The following is an 18,473-nucleotide window of genomic DNA, read 5'->3' on the forward strand; positions in this document are numbered from 1 at the left end:
GATTTGATTTGCTTTTGATTAGAAAAGCACAAACAGAACATGGAAATTGGTTATTTGAAAAGCACAAACTTAATATGTCCATCACATACCCCAGAGGTCAAAGGTTAAAGTTCTGTTGACCTGAACATTCCTGAAAATGTGTCTGATGGATTGCTGTGACTCTAAGCTTTCCAATGGTATATGATTAAAGGGTACAAGTGAGCAATAACTTGTTGTATGCTGACATTATTTGTCAATGAATGGGATGGAGGGATGAAAGAAAGAGTGATAACACACATAAAGCTACTATTGATGCACTGCTATCACACATTTTCCAACTCTAGGGACATAGACCTTCAAAAAAAATCACTTTGAGACATTGAGACTGACAGCCTAAATCTGGGGGTCTGGCTCATGGGCAATTGAATTTAATTATGTTCATTTTATTAAATCTTATGTAAGCTGCACTGCAATTCAGTTTTATTGTAACCTGCAAAAGTGCTCCTTTGTGGCACCCGTTGTGGCACATGTATTTTTGTAAATAAAACAAATCTATTTAATATGCAAATACTGAATACATCTGAATGACAGAACAATGGGATATAAACGTGTTTTCTAAAGTGGATTATTATAAGATATTATTATTCATAATAGTAGCATTATAAATAATGTTTTGTGATTTAAATTAGGCCTACTGTTGTTACCATAATTACTATCTAGTAGGGCCTAATCATTACTCTCATTGCTGTTAACAATATTGCCAGTGCTATAATATTATTTGTGCTTTTACGGCTATTAACTATTTCCTTTCCCAAAATTCAAAGTCTGCTAATATTTCCAACATTTTTTAAACTAATTTTGTCTTTATTGTGGGACTTTTATTTTGAAGGAATATCGCCGAGGTCACTTATTCCTGGTAGGTATTGCTTATTCTTGCTGGTAAAACGGAGGTGAAACTGTGCACCTGCTCCCGGTATTTTACAGGGATGCGCACCTCTTATTATTCCTCGGTGTGCGCACTGTGACTGTCTGTAGCGTATGTTGCCCTCTTTCCCCTAGGAGGCTGAGGAACAGATGACGTTGTTTAACAATTTCAGCACCATGGACAGATCAACACTGCCATCCACGCAAAACCCACCAAACACAATCAGCATGGGCATAGCATAATTAATCTATGATGTAGCAAAGTATCAAAATGTATCAATATAGCCTATTTATAAATACAATGTTTACGTAGCTTGTATTTTCTATTTCTTACAGCATAGCGGTAAGAGAGCGAGCACACAAAGCCTAGGGCGCAATTCTGTTGAGGTAGATCGCCGCTGAGTGGTGCATGCGCGTCAGTGCAAGGATCCCCTAGCGTATTCTAAGAAGAGATCATCCCTCGGTGCTGCGTGGTAGAGAGTTGCGTATAGCTGTAGAGGAGAGTGAGGAGAGGAGAAGCGTTCTGTGTAGAGGGGACACCGGGAATGCGTAATCAATGAGGGTGCAAGCAATATTTATATAGAAGGCGGATTCCAAACGTTGAAACACCCTCATAACGGAAGGGTGATAAAGGGGGGGACAAGCGCTCGGTTCCGAGGGAGAACGCTTTCCCTCATTTGTTTCTACTAAGAAGGAGCGACCGAATCCCTTGCAATCATGGGGAACCGGGGGATGGAAGACCTTATTCCTCTTGTGAATAAAATGCAAGATGCCTTCTCGGCTATCGGTCAAAATTCCCAGTTGGATCTACCTCAAATCGCTGTGGTCGGCGGGCAGAGTGCAGGGAAAAGCTCGGTGTTGGAGAACTTCGTTGGGAAGTAAGTGGTTTTGTGTTTCTGTACGCAAATGCATCCCTCCATGATCAAAGCCTCCTAGGCTGCACTCGTTCTTACACACCTATCTAGACCCAGCACTACCATACACCCCCCACCCACCCCATCCCTTGATTTACAGCCATTGAGATCCATTGGATAACCTCACAATTATATCGAATGTATTACATTTAGACGAGTTGCTGAAATTGCTGCCTTGAATCACCAGTCTCTCCTCTTCACGCATAATAAACGTAAATAGCTTATTTGGTTACATAAAACCTTTCATGTGCTAATTGCTGCATTATATGCATTGGCAGAATAGAATACCAAACCAAAATGGACGTTGGATTTTGTTGTTTGTGCTCCCAATGATAAAACTATTGTATTTAAGATTAATCTAGAATAATTGTAATCCTTATTGGCCAATTATGTATTTCTCTATGGTGCTATTCTAATATTTGTCATGGTACAACTTTACAGTAGATATAAAATAATCCCCCAACATGTTGTATTTCCTTTGATATTACAAATTGCATATTGGAGGTTTCCAGTTCTTATGATTAAAGACATCATAATGTACCAGTGTAATTGGGTTGAATACGGTGTGCATTTCCCCCCATCCTCTCGTGGGCTCTTCCACGCTCAGGTCGCATAGCGCATTGAAGGCCACTGCCCAATATTTCGTAGGCACCTTGTAAGCACACAATTCCAACAAGAAAGTCTAATGTGTGGTTGTTTCACAGACATGGTTGCCATTTTGTCGTTCATAAACTAAACACAGACCACAGAGGATAGATATTATGTGTATCTGACCTTCAGTCATTTACGGATTAGGGTACACCTAATGTGAGATGTGAATGAATACATAACATTAATTATGTCATAGTCCCTGTCACGACTGTCACGGTGATGACGATGGATAAACCACAGTTCTCCGGGGACCCAACCCCGCTATGCTGCAGTATGACCTTGTGAAAACACATGGAGAGGAGAAGGAAGGGAGAGTCGCTTTGAGCCCTTCGATGTCGGCTCCCCATCCATCTGTTAGTGCTTAGCTCGGCTGGTGCACCCGCTCAGCACCGGGCGATATAATAGGTGACTGACTGATTGTCAGGCCTCCCTTGGCTGTTGCAAATTTCGCAATACAATGCTTTGCTTTATTTGACAAAATCACACAGCCTCCACATTTCTTTGTAATGTCAATGGGAACAGTTGTATGTCCTGGTCAATATGAATTATACGTGTTCTCAGCAGCATTGTCATCCTGACAAGTTTATACTGTAAGTGCCTATGAAGATGCATACTGCAGTCTCGACGCAATGAATTGCCTGCTGACTAGCAGAATGTACCATCATGCGGGTCTACTCTCCCTGACCAGATGCAATGACGTCACCTGGGTCTTCCTAATCACACACTACTGCCGCACCCCCTCCCTGCTGTTTTCTGTTTTCTAACACTTTTATACACACACACACACACACACACACACACGCACACGCACACGCACACGCACACACATACACACCAAACTTGTTGTGTTTGCTCACACGTACACACATACACCCATACATACACTACCGTTCAAAGATTTGGGGTCACTTAGAAATGTCCTTGTTTTTGAAAGAAAAGCACATTTTTTGTCCATTAAAATAAGATCAAATTGATCAGAAATACAGTGTAGACATTGTTAATGTTGTAAATGACTATTGTAGCTGGAAACTGCAGATTTTTTATGGAATATCTACGTAACCGTACAGAGGCCTATTATCAGCAACCATCACTCCTGTGTTCCAACGGCATGTTGTGTTAGCTAATCCAATTTTATGGTTTTAAAAGGCTAAATTATCATTAGAAAACCCTTTTGCAATTATGTTAGCACAGCTGAAAACTGTTGTCCTGATTAAAGAAGCAATAAAACTGGCCTTCTTTAGAATAGTTGAGTATCTGGAGCGTCAGAATTTGTGGGTTTGATTACAGGCTCAAAATGGCCAGAAACAAAGGAATTTCTTCTGGAAATTTCTTCTGAAATTTCTTCTGGAACTCGTCAGTCTATTCTTGTTCTGTGAAATGAAGGCTATTCCATGCGAGAAATTGCCAAGAAACTGAAGATCTCGTACAATGCTGTGTACTACTCCCTTCACAGAACAGTGCAAACTGGCTCTAACCAGAATAGAAAGAGGAGTGGGAGGCCCTGGTGCACAACTGAGCAAGAGGACAAGTACATTAGAGTGTCTAGTTAGAGAAACAGACGCCTCACAAGTCCAGAGGCAGAGTTCCTCTGTCCAGTGTCTGTGTTCTTTTGCCCATCTTAACCTTTTCATTTTATTGGCCGGTCTGAGATATGTATTTTTCTTTGCAACTCTGCCTAGAAGGCCAGCAACCCAGAGTCGCCTCTTTACTGTTGACGTTGAGACTGGTGTTTTGCGGGTACATTTAATGAAGCTACCAGTTGAGGACAGCGTTGTACGTGATCTTCAGTTTCTTGGTAATTTCTCGCATGAAATAGCCTTCATTTCTCAGAACAAGAATAGACTGACGAGTTTCAGAAGAAAGTTCTTTGTTTTTTGGCCATTTTGAGCCTGTAATCGAACCCACAAATGTTGATGCTCCAGATACTCAACTAGTCTAAAGAAGACCAGTTTTATTGCTTCTTTAAAATCAGAACAACAGTTTTCAACTGTGCTAACAACAAGGGTATTCTAATGATCAATTAGCCTTTTAAAATTATAAACTTGGATGAGCTAACACAATGTGCCATCGGAACACAGGAGTGATGGTTGCTGATAATGGGCCTCTGTTCGCCTATGTAGATATTCCATTAAAAATTTGCAGTTTCCAGCTACAATAGTCATTTACAACATTAATGTCTACACTGTATTTCTGATCAATTTTATTTTATTCTAATGGACAAAAAATGTGCTTTTTGTTCAAAAACAAGGATATTTCTAAGTGACCCCAAACTTTTGAACGGTAGTGTACATACATACATACATACATACATACATACATACATACATACATACATACATACATACATACATACATACATACATAATGCACATGTGTTTACACACTCTCTCACTGTCAATCCTACTCTCCCTCTCACAATAATTTCATTCTCTCTTTCTACTGGGGCCCTACTCTAATCTGTTGGCCTTCATTAAGCTGCTTGCTGTTTATCCTTTTGACTTTGAATAGAATCTGTCAGCGTGTAGAATGGTGGTGGCTCATAGTGTGGATGCAGACAGAGACACCGCCTGTCTGGACGTGTGGACAGGGGACCATTCTGTTGGCACTGGCGTTTCCTAAAGAACTAGGAGACCACCTGACCATGTTTTGTCAGTCCATTCGCTCCCTTGACCCCATGGTGACATCATTGGCTTTACAGGAAACTATAGAAACACTGAGAGATTAAAGCAAAGGGAGAAAGCGAAGTAGTTATTATGAAAGTGTGTAAATGCAGAGAGATGGATAGAGAGAGAAAGAGAGAGAGAGTGAGAGGGAGACGCAGAGTCTCAGGCCACAGAGTCTTATGAAAGTGTGTAAACACTTTACTTAACTGTCATAAGAGGTACAAAATAACAATAATTACATGATATAGGATGTGAACAGTGATGAGTTGGTAACTGACTTTACACAGCCATGACAACAATCTTAACATTTTGCTGATCCCAATTCTGAGTTTCATATTGCATTGAGATATGCTGTAGAGGCACATTTCCTATTTAGAATTCGTCATTCCTCAAAATATTTCCTCGATGTGATGACTTGCAGGCAGTTGTAAAATGACACGATTCATCAAACAGTTGTTATAACACCTGTGGCAAAGCAATTCCCGTTATGTCCTGAATACAAAGTGTTTCCCTTATGTTTGGGGCAAATCAAATACAACGCATTACTGAGTGCTACTCCTCATATTTTCAACGATAGTGGTGGCTGCATCATGTTATGGGTATGCTTGTAATCATTAAGGACCGGGGAGTTTCAGGATAAAAAGAAACGGAATTGAGCTAAGCACAGGGAAAATCCTAGAGGAAAACCTGGTTCAGTCTGCTTTCGACCAGCGGGACAATAACCTAAAACTATCATGACACAAGGCGAGACCCAGATGCTGTCACAGGAGGCAGATGGTTTGAGTCTATCAATGTTTATTAATCCATAAAGAGTAGGCAAGAGAATGGTCGTGGACAGGCAAAAATGTCAAAACCAGATCAGAGTCCAGGAGGTACAGAGTGGCAGACAGGCTCATGGTCAGGCAGGCAGGTACAAAGGCCAGAAACAGGCAAGGGTCAAAACCAGGAGGACTAGAAAAAGGAAAATACAAAAAGCAGGAGAACAGGAAAACCGCTGGTTGACTTGGAAAACATACAAGACGAACTGGCACAGAGAGACAGGAAACACAGGGATAACTACATTGGGGAAAATAAGCGACACCTGGAGGGGTGGAGACAATCACGGGGACAGGTGAAACAGACCAGGGCGTGACAAAAACACAAGGCCAAATCTACGTGGGAGTTACTTACCAAGAAGTCTCTGAAGTGGCCGAGTTACAGTTTTGACTTAAATCTGCTTGAAAATCTATGGCAAGACCTGAAAATGGTTTTCTACTCATGATCAACAACCAATTTGACAGAGAATCATTTTTAAAAGGATGGGCAAATTCTTCCCAATCCAGATGTGCAAAGCTCTTATAGACTCATCCAGAAAGACTCACAGTTGTAATCGCTGCCAAAGGTGATTCTAACATGTATTGACTCAGGGGGTTGAATACTCAATATACTGTATATTAGTGCTTTATTTTTCACATCTTTTCTTTTACAAATGTTTGAATTTCTCTTCCACGTTGACATTACGAATGATTTTGAGTAGATCAAATCAAATCAAAGTTTATTTGTCACGCGCGCCAAATACATCAGGTGTAGACTTAGTGAAATGCTTACTTACAGGCTCTAACCAACAATGAAAAAAAGACAGTGAAAAAAAAACAGTAGCGAAGCTACATACAGTAGTAAGACCATAACAGTAGAGAGGCTATATACAGTAGTAAGACCATAACAGTAGAGAGGCTATATACAGTAGTAAGACCATAACAGTAGAGAGGCTATATACAGTAGTGAGACCATAACAGTAGAGAGGCTATATACAGTAGTGAGACCATAACAGTAGAGAGGCTATATACAGTAGTGAGACCATAACAGTAGTAAGACTATAACAGTAGCGAGGCTATATACAGTAGTAACACTATAACAGTAGAGAGAGTATATACAGTAGAGAGGCTATAACAGTAGAGACTATACAGTAGTAAGACCATAAGAGTAGAGACTATACAGTAGTAAGACCATAAAAGTAGAGAGGCTATATACAGTAGTGAGACTATAACAGTAGCGAGACTATAACAGTAGCAAGACTATAACAGTAGAGAGGCTATATACAGTAGAGAGGCTACATACAGTAGTGAGACTAACAGTAGTGAGGCTATATACAGTAGCAAGACTAACAGTAGAGAGGCTATATACAGTAGCGAGAGGCTATAACAGTAGAGGCTATACAGTAGCGAAGACCATATACAGTAGAGACTATAACAGTAGCGAGACTATAAAAGTAGAGAGGCTATAACAGTAGCGAGACTATAACAGTAGCGAGACTATAACAGTAGCAAGACTATAACAGTAGTGAGGCTATATACAGTAGTGAGACTATATACAGTAGTGAGACTAACAGTAGTGAGACTATAACAGTAGTGAGACTGACAGTAGTGAGACTATAACAGTAGCGAGGCTATATACAGTAGTAAGACTAACAGTAGCGAGACTATAACAGTAGTGAGACTGACAGTAGTGAGACTATAACAGTAGCGAGGCTATATACAGTAGTGAGACTATAACAGTAGCGAGGCTATAACAGTAGCAAGGCTACATACAGTAGTGAGGCTACAACAGTAGTGAGACTATAACAGTAGCGAGGCCATATACAGTAGTAAGACTATAACAGTAGTGAGACTATAACAGTAGCGAGGCTATATACAGTAGCGAGACTATAACAGTAGCGAGACTATATACAGTAGCGAGGCTATATACAGTAGTGAGACTATATACAGTAGCGAGGCTATATACAGTACTGAGACTATAACAGTAGCGAGGCTATATAAAGTAGTGAGACTATAACAGTAGCGAGGCTATAACAGTAGCAAAGCTATATACAGTACTGAGACTATAACAGTAGCGAGGCTATATACAGTAGTGAGACTATAACAGTAGTGAGACTATAACAGTAGCGAGACTATAACAGTAGAGAGACTATATACAGTACTGAGACTATAACAGTAGCGAGGCTATATACAGTAGTGAGACTATAACAGTAGTGAGACTATAACAGTAGAGAGACTATAACAGTAGAGAGACTAACAGTAGTAAGGCTATAACAGTAGAGAGGCTATATACAGTAGTGAGACTATAACATAGTAAGACTATAACAGTAGCGAGGCTATATACAGTAGTGAGACTATAACAGTAGCGAGGCTATATACAGGCACTGGTTAGTCAGGCTGATTGAGGCAGTATGTACATATAGATATGGTTAAAGTGACTATGCATATATGATAAACAGAGAGTAGCAGTAGCATAAAAGAGGGGGTGGCGGGTGGTGGGACACAATGCAGATAGCCCGGTTAGCCAATGTGCAGGAGTACTGGTTGGATGGGCCAATTGAGGTAGTATGTACATGAATGTATAGTTAGTGACTAAGCATATAAGATGAACAAAGAATAGCAGCAGCGTAAAAGAGGGGTTGGGGGGAGGCACACAATGCAAATAGTCCGGGTAACCATCTGATTACCTGTTCAGGAGTCTTATGGCCTGACAAAAAAAGACAACTCTTTTTTAATCCCACTTTGTAACAACAAAATGTGGAAAAAGTCAAGGGGTGTGTAACGGTTCTCTTGTGGTGAAGGAGAGTCGGACCAAAATGCGGCGTGTAGATTACGATCCATGTTTAATAAACAAACGTAAAAACACGAATCAATACAAACACTACAAAACAAAGAACGTAAATGAACGTAACAAAAACCGAAACAGTCCTATCTGGTGCAAAAACAGAGACAGGAACAATCACCCACAAACACACAGTGAAACCCAGGCTACCTAAATATGGTTCCCAATCAGAGACAATGACTAACACCTGCCTCTGATTGAGAACCATATCAGGCCAGACATAGAAATAGACAAACTAGACATGAAACATAGAATGCCCACCCAGCTCACGTCCTGACCAACACTAAAACAAGGAAAACACATACGAACGATGGTCAGAACGTGACAGTACCCCCCCCAAGGTGCGGACTCTGAACGCACAACCTAAACCTATAGGGGAGGGTCTGGGTGGGCATCTGTCCGCGGTGGCGGCTCTGGCGCTGGACGTGGACCCCACTCCATAATTGTCTTAGTCCACCTCCTTAGCGTCCCTTGAGTGGCGACCCTCGCCTCTAACCTTGGCCTAGGAAACCTAACAACGGACCCCACTGGACTGAGGTAGCTCAGGACTGAGGGATAGCTCGGGACTGAGGGGAAGCTCGGGACTGAGGGGATGCTCGGGACTGAAAGGAAGCTCGGGACTGAAAGGAAGCTCCGGCAGGTTGATGGATCTAGCAGATCCTGGCTGGTGGTTCCGGCAGATCCTGGCTGACTGGCAGATCCTGGCTGAATGGCAAATCCTGGCAGACTGGCGGATCCTGGCAGACTGGCAGTTCTGGCAGATCCTGGCTGACTGGCGGATCTTGGCAGACTGGCGGATCTTGGCAGACTGGCGGATCCTGGCAGACTGGCGGATCCTGGCAGACTGGCGGATCTAACTGATCCTGGCAGACTGGCGGCACTGGGCAGACTGGCGGCACTGGCGGCGCTGGGCAGACTGGCGGCACTGGGCAGACTGGCGGCACTGGGCAGACTGGCGGCACTGGTGGCGCTGGGCAGACTGACGGCACTGGCGGCGCTGGGCAGACTGACGGCACTGGCGGCGCTGGGCAGACTGGCGGCGCTAGGCAGACTGGCAGCTCCTTGCAGACTGGCAGCTCCTTGCAGACTGGCAGTTCCGGCTGCTCCATGCAGGCTGGCAGCTCTGGCTGCTCCATGCAGGCTGGCAGCTCTGGCTGCTCCATGCAGGCTGGCAGCTCTGGCTGCTCCATGCAGGCTGGCAGCTCTGGCTGCGCTGAACAGACAGGAGACTCCAGCAGCGCTGTAGAGGAAGAAGGCTCTAGCTGCGCTGGAGAGGTGAGGCGCACTGTAGGCCTGATGCGTGGTGCTGGCACTGGTGGTACTAGACCGAGAACACGCACAGGAAGCCTGGTGCGGGGAGCTGCTACCGGAGGGCTGGTGTGTGGAGGTGGTACTGGATAGACCGGACCGTGCAGGCGCACTGGAGCTCTTGAGCACCGAGCCTGCCCAACCTTACCTGGTTGAATACTCCCGGTCGCTCTACCAGTGCGGCGAGGTGGAATAGCCTATGTAGGCAATGTAGGCAAACCGGGGACACCGCGCGCAAGGCTGGTGCCATGTAAGCCAGCCCAAGGAGACGCACTGGGGACCAGATGCGTAGAGCCGGCTTCATGGCATTTGGCTCGACGCTCAATCTAGCCCGGCCGATACGCGGAGCTGGAATATACCGCACCAGGCTATGCACCCGCACTGGAGACACCGTGCGCACCACAGCATAACACGGTGCCTGCCCGGTCTCTCTAGCCCCCGGTAAACACAGGGAGTTTGCGCAGGTCTCCTACCTGGCGTAGCCATACTCCCTGTGAGCCCCCCAAGAAATTTTTGGGGCTGATTCTCGGGCTTCCGTCCGCGCCGCCATGCTTGCTTCGCCAACCTCATTCTCCGATAACCTTCCGCGCACTGCTCCATCGAATCCCAGGCGGGCTACGGCACTCTCCCTGGGTCGACCGCCCACCTGTCTATCTCCTCCCAAGAAGTATAGTCCATACTGTACTCCTCTTTGGGCTGCTCCTGTTGCCTCCTCTCCTGCTGCACCTGTTGCCTCCTCTCCTGCTGCACCTGTTGCCCCCTCTCCTGCTGCACCTGTTGCCTCCTCTCCTGCTGCACCTGTTGCCTCCTCTCCTGCTGCACCTGTTGCCTCCTCTCCTGCTGCACCTGTTGCCTCCTCTCCTGCTGCACCTGTTGCCCTCTCCTGCTGCACCTGTTGCCCCCTCTCCTGCTGCACCTGTTGCCTCCTCTCCTGCTGCACCTGTTGCCTCCTCTCCTGCTGCACCTGTTGCCTCCTCTCCTGCTGCACCTGTTGCCTCCTCTCCTGCTGCACCTGTTGCCCCCTCTCCTGCTGCACCTGTTGCCTCCTCTCCTGCTGCACCTGTTGCCTCCTCTCCTGCTCCCTGTTGCCCCCTCTCCCTGCACCTGTTGCCCCCTCTCCTGCTGCACCTGTTGCCCCCTCCTGCTCACCTGTTGCCTCCTCTCCTGCTGCACCTGCTGCACCTGTTGCCTCCTCTCCTGCTGCACCTGTTGCCTCCTCTCCTGCTGCACCTGTTGCCTCCTCTCCTGCTGCACCTGTTGCCTCCTCTCCTGCTGCACCTGCCTGTTGACACGCTGCTTGGTCCGGTTGTGGTGGGTGATTCTGTAACGGTTCTCTTGTGGTGAAGGAGAGTCGGACCAAAATGCGGCGTGTAGATTGCGATCCATGTTTAATAAACAAACGTAAAAACACGAATCAATACAAACACTACAAAACAAAGAACGTAAATGAAAACGAAAACCGAAACAGTCCTATCTGGTGCAAACACAGAGACAAACAATCAGTCCTATCTGAAACACAGGAACAATCACCCACAAACACACAGTGAAACCCAGGCTACCTAAATATGGTTCCCAATCAGAGACAATGACTAACACCTGCCTCTGATTGAGAACCATATCAGGCCAGACATAGAAATAGACAAACTAGACATGAAACATAGAATGCCCACCCAGCTCACGTCCTGACCAACACTAAAACAAGGAAAACACATACGAACGATGGTCAGAACGTGACAGGGTGTGAATACTTTCTCAAGGCACTGTAAATACTTCCCCAGATTTATGTCCATTGGTTGAAAGAAAGGAAACGTATTATTGCACCAGAGAGCCCATAGGTTCATCAGCAAGCGTAGTGGAATTGCCTTAGTGTGCTGAAGTGAATAGGTGAATGACATTCCACACGCTTGCTAATAGTAAAGGAGGAGAGACATGGCGCTATGCTGATGAGGTAACATTATGACACTACCCTATCAATACTGTACCTGCCATACTGATGAGGTAACATTATGACACTACCATATCAATACTGTACCTGCCATGCTGATGAGGTAACATAAACACTACCATAAGGATACCTGTTATGCTGATGAGGTAACATTATGACACTACCCTATACATACCTGCTATGCAAGGAGTGGGCCGGTCCGGAAGTTGAATGCGGAAATCTCGGATGATGTTGGGATCTAGAATGTCATCCACCGGAACCCAACACCGCTCCTCTGGACCGTACCCCTCCCAAACCACCAGGTACTGGATCCGACCACCACAACGTCTGGAGTCCAGAATGATCCTTGTGACTGATCACCACATCAGGCACACTGACCCTCAACATGGGGGCCCCTCAGGGGTGCATGCTTAGTCCCCTCGTGTACTTCCTGTTCACCCACAACTGCGTGGCCGCCCACGACTCCAACACCATCATTTAGTTTGCTGACGGCACAACGTGGTAGGCCTGATCACCAACGACGATGAGACAGATTATAGGGAGGAGGTCCACAACCTCTCCCTCAATGTCAACAAGACAAAAGAGCTGATAGTGGACTACAGGAAACGGAGGGCCAAGCACGTCCCCATCCACGTCTTCACGTTCCTCGGTGTCCACATCACTAAGGACCTATCATGGTCCAGACACACCAACACACTCATCAAGAGGGCATGACAATGCCTCTTCCCCCTCAGGAAAAAAAAAGCATGGGCCCTTAGATCCTCAAAAAGTTCTATAGCCGCACCATTGAGAGCGTCTTGATTAGCTGCATCACTGCTTGGTATGGCAACTGCTTGGCATCCGATCATAAGGCGCTACAAAGGGTATTGCGTATGGCCCAGTACATCACTGGGGCTGAGCTCTCTGCCATCCAGAACCTCTATACCAGGCGGTGTCAGAAGAAGGCCCAAAAATGTGTCAAAGACTCCAGCCACCCAAGTCACAGACTGCAAGCGGTACCGGAGCACCACGTTCTACCCCCCAACCAAAATAATAAATAAATAAAAATGTATATATACAGGTATATATATATATATATATATATATATAGATATATATATCTGTGTATATATTTTTTAATGTAATACACTATAATACAATACATTTGATGTGAGACACAAAATGGCCTCCCAGTGAATTTCCTGGAAGCAACCAGGCCCCATATCTGTCAATCATGTACTGTTGGGCTCTGATTGGCATGCCGGAACCTTTGTTGTTTACAGACATTGGCTGATTTCAGGGTAGAAGATGAGAGGTGTCGGAAATCTCTCTGTCCTTCCTCCTCCCCTCTTCTTCTCTACCCCCCAGCCCCTCTCTCACTCGCTCTCCATCTCCTCCCATGTTTAATTAGCACAGCAACACTAGACCTTGACTAAGGCAGGGACTTACACTAGCCCGCAGACCCTGGCACAGAGACAGCCAGCTGGGGGACATGTGGCCCATACACAGGGTGGAGGTGGAAGTCGCAATTAGGGCACTGATCCAGGCCCATGTTTCCTTTTCTATCCTTTAATAATTAGAAACAGGACAGGTGGAGAAATCTGATCACAGACCAGTGTATAGGGGAGTACCACCACCACTATTACTGGATGATTCTATCCATTGGTGGTAATAGTCTACCTATATAAAGAATCCTATTGAAACCAGAGGACTTTAAAATATCAAACGGTGCAAAAGGGCCTCAAGGCAGGTTTCAAATCAATTGACTAATTTCTAATATGAAGGAAACTGCTGTCAGAACCAAACTGCAAAAACATGCATTTGGACAGTGTCAATAAAGTATCATTTAGAGGTGCAAGGTGGAGATCAGTGATTGTCCCACGCAGTGAACCGACAACAGCATCCACAGAACTTCATGATTGAGAGTGCAGGAGGCAGGCGGCGTTCTGCCTACCAGACAAACAAACCAATGAATCATCATTCACCAGAAAGCTCGTAGTGGGGACCTCACACACACTGTTATCCTGTCACGGTCGCCGCTAACGGTGACCTAATGTACCCAAGGTACAGGTGGGAACAGACATCAGTTACACACATGGTGCGATGCCTCCGACAGTTGCTATTGCAAAATGATTAGTTGAATTTGTCCCTGTTATTTTATGTGTCCTTATCAGATGAACACGGGTTGGTTGCTGGCTGTTTGGTCTACAGAGCCTGTACTTTCCTCTAAGGTGAAGTATTGTTCTAGGAATATGAGCCTCGTCATCAGATTTCCAAATCAATTATTCATCGAAAGATAGGGATATCTATTTCTCAGATCACCACCAATTTCTACTGATGCAGTTGTTCTAGGTCAAAGAAGTGCTTACTGCAGAGTGGATTGCCCTGTTCTCTTCTGGAGAACCCAATTTGAGAGCACACGTTTATTAGAGTGCTGGTGCTTGCAGCATTTAGACTAGAATATGTCAAATGGTGTCTTCTGCTGCGTAGGCTTCCTCTCATTGGCTGACAAGTTTTAAAAAATCGTCTCTACTGGTCCAATTGGAGAGATTATTAATGCAGGGCGGAATTACAGTATATTACACAATGTGAAGAATGCAAAATGCAAGGGATGATCTGTATCCCCAACATAAGAAGGACAGTATGGGCTGTAGTATGGCCCGACTCTCTTTCTCTAATCCTATTTCTAGTCTGTGCGAATGAAGATATACTGTAGATAGATAGCCCTTTACTGCCTGACTGAATAGATAATGGGCTACTCACTGGCCAGCACTGCTGGGAAGTGTAGTCTACTTTGGGTATTTATTGGCGATCGTTGTTTTTCCCTTTGAGATATGTATTACTGCATGTCACTTTATTTGTCGCCTCGTTTAATTTACGTTGGCCTATTATTATTGGTGGAAGGTGGGTCTAGTCCTACAGTTGTCTATACTTTGTACACGCTATTGTTTTTAGGATAACTGATAGAGGCAGTTGTGTCATTGCTTGTGAAATGATTCTGGCGAGAGAGGGTAAAATAAGCAAGATAGTGGAAGATAGGGGGTAGAGACGAGGGAAAGAGTGAGAGGAAAGAAAGAGAGAGCGAGAGTGGGGCTGGGTTTGCTGCCTTTACACTGCTCAAAGGGATTACATTTAATCTGTGAGGCTACACACAGCTCACCAACAACCAGCACTCTCATTGGCTCCCGCCTTACTTTAATCTGGATGCACGCCATCGGCCAAGAATGAGCCGTTTGATTGGCCCTTTCACTACAATGACTGTAATCTGGAGGTGTACATGGCAACACAACAAGCAATCTCAGCCACTAAGGCTGTGGCCTGGTTCTTGTATTCATAGCGTGACTGTAATTGCTGCACCCCATTGATCATCAAATCAAATCAAATCAAATCAAATCAAATCAAATCAAATCAAATCAAATTGATCATGATCATCATGATTAGATTACAGCCTGTAGTCTGTACATTTACAGCTGAAGAGTGATATTATGCATTGTAGGGAAGGGCCTGTAAGTAAGCATTTCACTGTTAGTCAACATCTGTTGTTTACCAAGAATGTGACAAACAAAAATCATTTTTATTTTATTTATTAGACCAGGCCAAATACACTATCATTACTGGCAGGAGATCCACTGGTGTTGTAGTTTAAAGCACTGTATGGCACTATCATCATATTCACCCAGCTGGCTAAGTGTGTTGGAGCATGGTGTTAGCAACACTAAGGTCGTGGGTTCAAGTCCCACCAGGACTGTGTGTTTTGAATATGTGTTGACCCTAGATCGGTTTAGATAAATGTATGTAATGTTATTGCGAATCAATCAGAGTGACTGTGTAGGAGAAAACAATGGAGAGGAAATGATCTGACTGTTATTGGACTAAAGCTCATCGTGGTTCTGTTGTTATTCCTCACAACTCCCTCTCAGGGTTTCCACTAAGCAAGGTACAGGATATTCACGTGCATATAGGCATGCTTTGGAGTGTGTGTGTGAGTCAATGGTGCTCTGCTGCAGATGCCTGGCAGGTTGTCAGTGCTGGACAGGTCTATTGACCGTGTGTGTCTGTGTGTGTGTGTACAGGTGTACAGGTGTGTGTACGTGTGTATTTATACACAGCAGAGACACAATATAATATTGAATATCTGTTTGTTTATACAGTTTCCTTATGGGTGGATATGTTTGTCTGCTCAGTGCCTTCATAGTCGACCTTGCTTTGACAGTGGATAGCCGCTGGTTGGGGTGTTTGTATGCTATCACCAGACAGGGGGAGGGGTTGAGTAGAGGTGGAGGAGAGGGGCAGGCTGGGGTGTTTGTATGCTATCACCAGACAGGGGGAGGGGTTGAGTCTCCCAATGGGAGATGGGTGGACTGTCCATAATCACAGCTGCCCATACGTGACCGAGAAGGTGGGGGTGGAGGAGAGGGGCAGGCTGGGTTGGAGGAGAGGTACAGGCTGGGGTGGAGGGGAGGGGCAGGCGTGGGTGGAGGAGAGATACAGGCTTGGGTGGAGGGGAGGGGCAGGCTTGGGTGGAGGAGAGATACAGGCTTGGGTGGAGGAGAGATACAGGCTTGGGTGGAGGAGAGATACAGGCTTGGGTGGAGGAGAGGTACAGGCTTGGGTGGAGGAGGTACAGGCTTGGGTGGAGGAGAGGGGCAGGCTGGGGTGGAGGAGAGGGGCAGGCTGGGGTGGAGGGGAGGGGCAGGCTGGGGTGGGGGAGAGGTGCAGGCTGGGGTGGAGGGGAGGGGCAGGCTGGGGTGGGGGAGAGGGGCAGGCTGGGGTGGGGGAGAGGTGCAGGCTGGGGTGAGGGAGAGGGGCAGGCTGGGGTGAGGGAGAGGGGCAGGCTGGGGTGAGGGAGAGGGGCAGGCTGGGGTGGAGGAGAGGTGCAGGCTGGGGTGGAGGAGAGGTGCAGGCTGGGGTGGGGGAGAGGTGCAGGCTGGGGTGGAGGAGAGGTGCAGGCTGGGGTGGAGGAGAGGTGCAGGCTGGGGTAGGGGAGAGGGGCAGGCTGGGGTAGGGGATGGGACGATGAAGAGAGTCAGGCGCGTTCTTCACCTACTCCTTCACTCTGTTTTCCCCTGCAATCACATATAACAGGCTGTTGATGTGGTGAATGCTTGTCAGCATTGCTACATGATGGTTTGTGCATGTGTGCGTCCATCCGTGTTTACTCATTTGTGCGACTGAGCCCATTCGGCAAGTATGTAGCAGATGTATGAATGTGTGCACGTGTGTGGGGTGGATACCCCAGGAACCATGCCTTGCCTTGAGCCATCCCCCCAGCCAAAGCAGTGTTTGGGATGGAGATGGATTGGTGTGGTGTGTGTGACAGGGTCTGGTTGGTTGGTGCCGGCTCCGCCCATCTGGATAGTCCAAATGGTGGTGTTTTTGGGGAAGGAGGGGACCTGCAGTGGAGTGGAGAAGGGGGAGAGGAGGAGATCTGCAGTTTGGGCCATCTGTCCCCTACAAGATGCTACTAGAGGAGAGGAAGGTGCAGAGAGAGCCAGGTTTACACCCCAACCAGAGAGAGACCGTAGACAGGAAATTGATTTGACACAGTAGGAAACGGAGCTGTTGTCGACGAGACAGTGCTGCCAATGCTTTCTATGTTTATCTATGTTCAGGTAATGATATGAAATGGATAATATCATTCAATTAATGCAATGACGTAGGTTAGATGTGTGTGTGTTAGGCATGTGTGTGTTTATGTGTACACGTGTGTGTTTATAAGTGTGCCTGCTTGTGTGTGTGTGTGTGTGTGTGTGTGTGTGTGTGTACATGCGTGTGTTTCTGTGTGCGCACACGTTTGTGCATGTTTGCCTTGGAGAACGGATGGAACATATTTGTTCATAAACACTTACAGAATCATTTGTTGCGAGACTGCAGTTCAATTAGCATAATCTCTTTCTCCCCGGTCAAATGGATCTTCACTAACTGGTAGCACTGTGCCTCTGGTTATAGTAATATCCACAATTGAAGTCACATTATCTGGCTAGCCGGGCTACTATTCTTAGTTGACCAATCATAATTCATAACTGAAAATATTCTCATAAACTGCAGCTCCATAAGCTGTCCATTTAGTAACCCACTGAGCATACTTAACTAATATCATCGTCGGTCAATATTCAGCCATGGTTGCTATTGACCCGCAAGCACCGTAAAGTGAAAATCTATGGTGGTGATGCAATGAAGAGATCAGGCACTACTACTATTCAAATCAAATCAAATGTTATTGGTCACATACACATATTTAGCAGATGGTATTGCTGGTGCAGCGAAAAGCACAGTAGTAGTCTACATGCTCTTGGTTTACAGGACCCTATGAGATTCTATCTGGGTGCATGTCCCTTCTAGACCCCTGTTGTTGAATCCAGGTGGAAGTGAATTTGCCACGACTAGTGTCAGGTCGGCAGGCTATGTAACAGCATATATACAAACAATATCACCATGGCTGCTACTGCCGTTACGGCAGTGTCAGCAGAATAC

The 18,473-nt window shown here is 45.8% G+C and overlaps 1 protein-coding gene across 14 annotated transcripts in view; it reads left to right on the plus strand.

Moving 5' to 3' along the window:
- The first annotated feature begins 1,301 nt into the window (after window positions 1–1,301).
- Window positions 1,302–18,473, plus strand: part of dnm1a (dynamin 1a) — a 105,635-nt gene continuing 88,463 nt past the window's right edge. For 10 of the 14 annotated variants that reach the window (XR_006080646.1, XR_006080645.1, XM_042311022.1 and 7 more), the window contains exon 1: window positions 1,303–1,781. Coding sequence is in view for 12 of the 14 variants with exons in the window: in XM_042311022.1 (XP_042166956.1) it covers window positions 1,621–1,781 (161 nt within the window). In the remaining 2 variants the exon portion in view is untranslated. Of the gene's footprint in view, window positions 1,782–18,473 lie in introns of all 14 variants that reach the window. The other 4 variants (XM_042311018.1, XM_042311021.1, XM_042311024.1 and 1 more) reach the window with 4 other exon arrangements.

Source organism: Oncorhynchus tshawytscha, linkage group LG33, assembly GCF_018296145.1.
Source record: "Oncorhynchus tshawytscha isolate Ot180627B linkage group LG33, Otsh_v2.0, whole genome shotgun sequence".
NCBI classification, from domain to species: Eukaryota; Metazoa; Chordata; class Actinopteri; order Salmoniformes; family Salmonidae; genus Oncorhynchus; species Oncorhynchus tshawytscha.